Source organism: Musca autumnalis, unplaced genomic scaffold (assembly GCF_047663935.1).
Source record: "Musca autumnalis isolate F117 unplaced genomic scaffold, ASM4766393v1 scaffold_1, whole genome shotgun sequence".
Lineage (NCBI taxonomy): Eukaryota > Metazoa > Arthropoda > Insecta > Diptera > Muscidae > Musca > Musca autumnalis.
This window is the reverse complement of record NW_027411644.1, coordinates 243096872-243105892: the sequence shown is the minus strand read 5'-3', so window position 1 is coordinate 243105892 and position 9021 is coordinate 243096872. Positions and strand designations below refer to the sequence as shown.

Here is a 9021-nt window from a genome sequence, read left to right as displayed (position 1 = left end):
AAAATTGGGGAAGATAGTTTTTTTTTTTGGCCAAAGGACGAACGCTATTTATTTTGGTAAAAATCGGTTCAGATTTGGATATAGCCCCCATATATATCTTCGCCCGATTTAAGGCATTTGGTGCACGAAACACGCTATATATGTCCGATTTCAATGAAATTTGGAATGTGTGACGGTGGTTAGTCTAGAAATAACTGTGCCAAATCATATCGAAATCGGTTCAGATTTGGATATAGCTCCCATATATATTTTCGACCGATTTGAGGTATTTGATGCACAAAACACCCTATATATGTCCAATTTTGATGAAATTTGGACTATGGACGGAATTTGGTCTACAAATAAATGTGAAAAATTATATCGAAATCTGTTCTGATTTGGATTTAGCTCCCATGTATATTTTACATATTCACAGTGGTGTAGCGTTTTATATAGCGGGCCCCGCCCGACTTTGATCCTTTCCTTACTGGTTTTTATTAAATTTTGGTATAGTTCCGTCACTTAATCCTATTTACTAAAAAATAAATAATTTGTGAAATATCTTCAATACAACGGTAATTTGTGTCGCTTACATCTTTTTCGCTGTCACTCAATCAGGCTATTACATTAAGAAGTGGCGGTTACATTAAAAAAAATATTTGAAACAAATAATTTTTAGAGTAATTCATATCTACATTTTAAAAACAAAGCAACTTATTTTTATAGCAAAGATATTTTTGCAATATAGTTGAATAACTACATGGTATGTTAATGTGCCATTTTGATTTATGCGACAATTCCCTGTCACCTAAAAATGTAAACAAAACAAGAAGGACGCTTACAAAATTGTTTTTGCTCTAATTTCGGAACGGTACATGGCAGAGTTCTAAAAATTGTGGAGGTGGTGTGTTGGAAAATTCTTATCGATTTCCGCAAAAAAAAAAAAGAAAAACGAAAAAATGTACCTTACATTTGTTTGCGGGAAGGGCTCGATACATCCTTTATAGGGTCTCCGATGAATATTTATACGTGTTACAAACGGAATGACAAATTTAATTATACACTACATATTATAGTGGAGGGTATAATTAGATCCAGTTCCAAGGTGGACTATGTCGGTCCATTCCTAAGGTAACTTTTTCGCTAAAGTTCAACGCTTATAGTTTCTTTAAGGACAAGTCAATTATTTCCAGCCTAAGTGGTATTCTTGCAATATAAGAAGAATTACACTGTGTGTAATTTTTAGTGTCATGGAAAATTAACCATATTCTGACACCGCAGCGGAATGGAAGACGAAAATTAAGAAGACACGTGTCTTCTTATTTTTCGTCTTCTATCACGCTGCGGTGTCAGAATGTGGTTAATATTTTTCGTGTCGCACAGTGTTATGTTTTTTTATTTTTGGTGTAGGCTGTGTTAATTGGTATTTTCAGTGAAATAATTTGCCCCATTATATTACTTAATGCCTAAAAATGTACCCTTGAAGCTTTGATCACTTATTTTGTAATCTCTGAAAATGTTTTTTATTATAATTTGTTTAAATTAGGGATCTATTCATAGTAGCGTTAGGTCCAAAACTCATGTTATTGTGTGTGGTTTTTTTATTTTTTATTGTTCAGTCATAGGCTGTGTGACTGATTATTTTTTCCTTCTTGTTTTCTTTAGATGAATAATGAACTTTGTGTTCAACTTAAACCTTGGCCACTTATCGTTTAAATAACTTCCTAGCTAACAAATAAAAAATTCCCTTTAATTGGCTTGCTATGTAACCTTGAATTTTCCCGTTTACATCGAAATCAAATAATCTTCAACTCCAAGATATAAATCTTATCATTCCCATCAATATGATAAGAATCATCCATCGATCATTCAATCACACAACTCAAATCGTATTTAGTATATAAATCAATCTTATTCCTTGCTTTAAAATCAATCAAGTGCAAACGTCCCTCAGAGAAGCACATTCAAACAATTCATTCCAAGTCCAAGCATAGCAATTGTCATCATGCGATACTTAAGTAAGTTTTCCAATTTTATTGCCAAGCAAAGGAATAGCATTGCAACTAAAGGCAATTTTCTTTTATTTCATTTGTACTCATTTGCGCACAGATATTTTGTTGCTACTCGTTGGTGTGTGGGCCAGTCTTGGTTGGTGCAATAACGGTCCCAGTATTGAAAGTACCAGTTTTAATGGTCGTCCCGGTTGCAAGACTCAACAAGAAGTTGGCAATGTTTATCCGAATTTCTTCGATTCGACACGTTATTGGCGTTGTCTGGCAATTGGTGTTGATGCCGTTTCTCTTCGTTGCCCTAATGGTTATGGTTTTCAGGCGAATTTGAAAACTTGTGTCTCATATGCATCCTGGCAATGGGAAACTGCCCAAATGCCACCAAGTTGTCCAGACTTTGAATTGGAATGTATACCAAATTTGCTAGTTTAAAATGACGGCAAATGGAAAAGTGAAAAATGAATAAATTGTAATATAGATGTTTTGATTAAAAGTATTTGAAAAATAAATGTTGGTGATTAAATGTTTTTTTAAATTGTTTTGATTTTTAAATGTATAAAATAAGAAAGTATAAGAAAAGTATTCATTGTGTAGAAAACATATAAAAATTTATTTTTAATCTGATGACTATTCCCGATAACAAAGATCCGAGTGGACCATCCTTTGCGTCATGTTCTGCCCTTAAGCATAACTAGACTTATATGCAAGAAGACCACTTGGGCGGGGATGAAAGATATCAAGCAATGGTCCTGACCGGCTACAACATGGTAAAGTCCAGGACTTATCTGACCTCCCCGTAGTATCACCTGGGAACCGCCGTTAACTCCCGTTAAAGGTAGGGGGTTAATAAGTGCCGGGCGTTCAACCACAAGAACAATGGAAACTTGGGTTGCCCGTGGTTTAGTAACCCCTACAAAAACATCGTACTATGAAAAAACTAGTATAAAAGTATCAGTGTGAATTGAAACTTTCATCCACGGAAATATCGAATACCGACTACAAAACCAAAATCCTTTTCCCCAAAAGTTATGTATTTAGGGGCGTTTCAGCATTTTGTGGTCAGTTTTGGACATTTGACCTTAGCGACAAAAATGTAGATTAGATTTAAAGCGGAGGAGGTACTTGAAGGAATGGATCGATATAGTCCACTTTGGAAATGGGTCTTATTTTTGGAGTTATTTCTTTTCGATAGATATCGTGCCCATTTGTTGTTTCAGCTGGTCACCGTAAAACTTAAAGATTTTAAACCACTATGTCAGGAAGCATGGACTTGCCCACGAAAAACATACTATCGCTCTAAACAAGACCACAACTAGTAGCATCGGTAAACATTTCTAAAGGATCTTCGAACAGATCCAAAACTAAAACAATGGCCTTTGCATATCATGCAATGAGAACAGGCCACTCTCCTGACTTTAAAAATGTCACAATATTAGACAAAGAGAGAGTCGAAAAGAAAATGTTGATGCTTGAAAGTCTAAGAATACAGCAAAACATAGAGAAAATGATGAATCTAAACGAAGATACCGACATCAGTTCGTGCCATGGGATTGCTATTAAATAAACAGTGGGGGAATTTATACAATGGCGGTTTTCTACTTACTTAGCTGGCCCATTACAGAACATTTGTTCCATAGACCGAACTAAGAAAAGATCTCCATTCCTCTCTGTTTTTCGCTTCGCTTTTTGGAATACCGCGCCTTATCATTTCTTCATCGAAGCTTAGGCCTGCCGATTCTGCGTGCACCGCCATGAGGCATATATTCATACGCCTTTTTAGCGGGTTCATCATCGCTCATTCTTATGATATGGCCTAGCCAACGCAATCGTTGCATCTCGATACGTTTAACTATATTCATGTCTTTGTATAGCTTATATAGCTCGTGGTTCATACGACGTCGATATTCACCGTCAACGCAAGTCGGCCCGTAGATCTTTCGAAGAATTTTCCTCTCAAACACACCAAGCACTGCCTTATCTGCTTGCGCAAGTACCCATGCTTCGGAGACATACATTAGCACGGGTAGTATCAGCGTTTTGTATTGTGTTATTTTTGTTTGACGATATGTGGCTTTGTTTTTAAATTGCTTACTTAAACCATAGTAGCATCTGTTGGCCAATACAATTCTTCTTCTTATTTCACAACTGATGTTATTTGTTGTGTTTATGGCAGTGCCGAGGTAGACGAAGTTTTTAACTACCTTAAAATTGTAGGTACCAACTTCCACAGTTGGTCCGAGCTCTATGGACGCTTTGCGCGTCGACACCATCAATTTGGTCTTTTCGCCGTTTACCGCCAGACCCACTTTCACAGATTCTGCTTCGACCTGTCTAAAGGTATCAGTTACTTCCTTTACAGCATAAGCAAGTAACATGTGGCTATTGGTGTAAATTGTGCAATTTCTTTTGACATTTGCATCTCGTATTACCTTTTCCAGCAAAATGTTGAATAGGTCACACGAAAGGCTGTCTTCTTGTCTGAAACCTCTTTTGGTACTGAACTGTTCGGAGAGGTTTTTTCCACTTTTAACTGAGGACCTAGTATCAGTTAAAGTCATCTTACAAAGCCAGATGACCTTTGCGGGGATACCAAATTCAGACATTGCATGGAATACCTTTGATCGGAGGGGACTGTCGAATGCTGCTTTATAATCGAAAAAAGGTGATATGTGTCGATCTGCATCTCTTGGGTCTTCTCCAGGATTTGCCGCAGGGTAAATATCTGGTCAATGGTGGACTTGCCAGGTCTAAAGCCACACTGGTATGGTCCAATTATTTCGTTGACCATTGGCTTTAGTCGTTGGCACAATATCCCTGACACTATCTTATAGGCAATAGGGAGAAGACTTATGCCCCTATAGTTGGAGCATACAGTCTTATCTCCTTTCTTGTGGACGGGACATAGGATGCTCAGGTTCCAATCGTCGGGTACGCGTTCTTCCTGCCAGATGGTGCTAACTAGCTGATGCATACACCTTATCAGCGCGTCGCCTCCGGTATTAAACGGCTCGGCTGGTAAGCCATCGGCTCCTGCTGCTTTATTATTCTTCAGCCGGTTGATTGCTGTTTTTACCTCATCTTGACCGGGCGGTATACATTCTATACAATCTTCTGTGATTGGATCTATGGTATCATCGTCTTCGCTACTATTGGATACCAGAGATTGGAGAAATGTCCCTTCCATATCCTGAGCACGCTATCTGTATCTGTTACCAGATTGCCTTGCTGGTCTCTACAGGAGGATGTGCCTGTACCAAAGCCATCTGTTTGATGTTTCACTCTTTGGTAGAATTTTCGGACTTCATTCTGGCTCCTGTACATCTCGATTTTTTCACACTCCCGCTTTTCCATTTCTCTCTTTTTCTTGCGGAAAAGACGTTTCTCTTCTCACCTTTTCTCCCGATATCTCTCTCGTGCGCTACGCATTGCTACTGATTGTAAAGTAGCTCTATATCAGGCATGACCAAGAAGAGAAAGGAGAAAATGTGAATGTATTCAACATATTGGCAACTTATAACAGTGTGTTAGTGACTTTGTATTCACGCAAGCTATAAAACAATAACAAATCAAAACATTTGTTCTCTTTTGTACGCTCTTTCTGTGCATTCGGGTAGTGTGCGTGTAAATTTCCGAAAATCATCGGCACCGCCGTGCCAAATGTGACCATGCTTGCTCTATACGCCGCATTTTTCTCTTCGGTAGCAGCACGACACTCCTGGTCATATTATGAATTCTTTTGTGGAGGTCTCTGAAATCCACGATGGATTTTGCGGCTGTTTGCATGGTGTGGGCAATATGTTGCCATTGTGTTGTTATGTTATCGGGACAAGGAGTGCTCTCATTAAGCAATTGGGCTAGTTGAGAGGAATATGCTGTGGCTATCTGTTGTGTTTGCAGCCTATCGATGTCCAACTTCCGCGTTGTGTCTGTTCATGCTTTATTTGCAAAGTTTAGACGGGTACGTACCTTTGCTGCAACAAGGTAGTGGTCCGAATCAATGTTTGCGCCTCGAAACGATCGTACATCCAACACGCTCGATGAATGTCTTCCATCTATCACAACATGATCAATTTGATTACTTGTTCTTTGATCTGGAGACAGCCAGGTGCCCTTATGAATATCGAGATGATTAAATCTGGTACTGCTAACTACCATGTTTTTTGCAGCTGCAAAGTCTATCAGCCTCATACCATTGTCAGATGTTTCACTGTGGAGACTGAATTTCCCGACTTTTGGGACAAAGATATTCTCCTTTCCAATTTTGGCATTAAAATCTCCTTGAATGATTTTAGTGTCATGGGCAGGGCAACGGTCATATGTTTTTCTAAGCGCTCGTAAAATATATCTTTGGTCTGTTCGTCCTTTTCTTCAATGGAAGCATGAGCGCAAATAAAGCTGATGTTGAAGAATTTAGCTTTTATTCGAATTGCAGCAAGTCTTTCATTCACTGATGTGAAGCTTGATACCAGATGTTTTAGCCTCCGACTAACTACGAATCCGCAACCAAACTCATGCTTTACGTCATGGCAGCTATAATACAGTGCGTCACCTTTTAGTGTTGTTGTGACGCCTTTCCCAATCCATCGTATTTCCTGTATGGCAGTAATATCGGCCTTGTACTTTTCAAGTACGTCTGCCAATGCGAAGACTGCACCTTCTCTATAAAGAGTGCGAACATTCCAGGTGCAGATTCGCAGATCATGGTCCTTAAAACTTTTGCGGGGTTCGTCAAATTTAGAGGGGTTCGTTTTTCTTTTCTTTCGTTTTTTCATAGTAGGCTGTTTTTATCTAGGGGAGGGTTACTAACCCTACGCCCAAACCCAAGTTTTTAACGTTCTTATGGGTGAAAGGGCTGCACATGTTAGCTCACTACCTTAACGGGTGTTAAAGGCAGTTCCCCAGGTGACATTACTTGAGATGAAAGAGGGACCAAGATAAATCCTGGGCTTTGCCATGTTAAAACCGGTCAGGACCGTTCCTTGGTATCTTCGATACCCTACGTCACCCGCTTAATGAAAACACAGCAATAAAAAACAGAACTTGACCAAAACATCAGCAAAACAAATGTTAAATGTTTTTGGGGGAGGACCGTTCAACAGATGCAACGTGTATCATTTTAGTGATTTTTTTAATTTTTTAATCGGTTGATCAGTTCGAGATTTAAAGTGTGCTTCATCCTTCATCTTTCGGGCTATTTTCTCAGGAAGTATGGACGTACCCCTTAAAATATTTGTACCATCGTAATGGGCGCAGCGAATACAACTTGTTACAACAAAAATAGGGTTTTGGGTTTTCCCGGTTTTTATCATTCCCGGGAAACGGGAATCATAAAATCGCCATTCCCGGGAATCCGGGATTTCCCGGGAAATTTAAAAATAAGAGATTGGATCAATACAACAATAATTCTGAGGTTTCTAGTGGATTTTTGAGTTTTTGAGCTAATTTCTTACGAAGTGTGGATTTGCCGAAAAATTTGTACCGTTTTAACTAGGGTCGCACACAAAACTTGTTGCCAAACATTTAAAAGAGAGAGTGTGGGACATTTCTCCCTTCGACGGTTATCTTACGTACTACCTACCCTATGTAGTTGGTACCGGCAGGCATTTTCTGAGATTTTGGGCCATTACCTCAGGAAGAGTGGACTTGCCCTCCCAAAAAAAAAAAAGGTGCGCCGTCGTAACTCGGCCTTCAAGTAGAACTTTTTGGAAAGAATTTCAAAACGATTTGAGATGAGCTTTTGTGTTGGAGGTACCTGAAGGGCTGGGCCGGTATAGTCCATATTCCAACCTGATACACGACTAGATGAAATAATACAATGTGCAAGATTTGGACCAATTAGAAACTTCCTGGGGAGTTATTTTTCCAATTTTCCATTTTAGGTGTTGCCGTAAAGGTTTCTTCGAGCTTTTCAGACACTACAGTGCCCGAAATAAACATAGGTTCACATGTAAATTTGTAATTTTTTCATAATTCAAATGACTTTTATAGGATATTATAATTTTGTATGATGGAGTTGGGCATTCCCCATGATGTCAATATATTAATTATTTGGTTTTGCGACAAAATAAAAATTTAAAAAATTTTTTCCTTATTTTTGGTGCGAAATAATGATAGGTTCAGGGCAATTATTGGAGATTTACACGTATAAATTTGTGGAAAACTTTTTACAAATCGTTGTTTTTTTTAAATCGCCGATGTCCAACGAGTAATTAAGTTTAGAAGTTGTCCCCGAATTATTTTCAAAATGCAGATTTGTTTAACACTTTACAGCAATTTTCAAGAAATAAATTTTTAACGTGGGAGAGGAGGTGAATCTGTGGTTGTCAGAGGCAAGGATCATTTCAATTTGCATGAAAAGAGTACCAATCAAAAAACTAAATCCAGTATTTTAAAAAGTTGCATAAATTGGGCGCAAATTTGAACGTCAAAAAAGTCTGGAGGGTTCTCCAACACCACTTTGACGGCAAAAATAGCTTATTTTTTCCATTTATTGGAGTTTAAATAATTTTGCATCTCAAAACAACAGTCAACTTGATCTTCAGGTATCGAAAATGCGATGTAAACAAACGTTAGTAAGCTCGAATCGTCCTAGGAAGAATACAAAAATTGTCAAGTAAAACTGCAACCGAGCCCAAAAAAGAAAACCGCCAGATTTCGACTAAAAATTCTGTGAACTATCATGCAAAATGGCTAGGATCTATTTTTTCTATTACTCAAACAATTTCCCATCCATTTTTCATAAACATTTTTACCTAAACCTACGTCTGTTCTTCTTCAGGCTCGATTGCTGTTTTACTTGACAATTTTTGTATTCTTCCTAGGACGATTCGAGCTTACTAACTTTTGTTTACATCGCATTTTCGATACCTGAAGATCAAGTTGACTGTTGTTTTGAGATGCAAAATTATTTAAACTCCAATAAATGGAAAAAATAAGCTATTTTTGCCGTCAAAGTGGTGTTGGAGAACACTCCAGACTTTTTTGAGGTTCAAATTTGCGCCCAATTTATGAAACTTTTTAAAAAACTGGATTT

At 38.1% G+C, this 9021-nt stretch overlaps 1 protein-coding gene across 1 annotated transcript; it reads left to right on the top strand.

The window, feature by feature from the left end:
• Positions 1-1908: 1908 nt before the first annotated feature.
• LOC141391145 (uncharacterized) lies at positions 1909-2439 on the top strand. The gene is made up of 2 exons (XM_073964061.1): positions 1909-1997; positions 2089-2439. The coding sequence occupies exons 1-2, from the start codon at positions 1985-1987 to the stop codon at positions 2418-2420; spliced, it is 345 nt and encodes a 114-aa protein (XP_073820162.1). The 5' UTR covers positions 1909-1984; the 3' UTR covers positions 2421-2439.
• The last annotated feature ends 6582 nt before the right edge of the window (positions 2440-9021 follow it).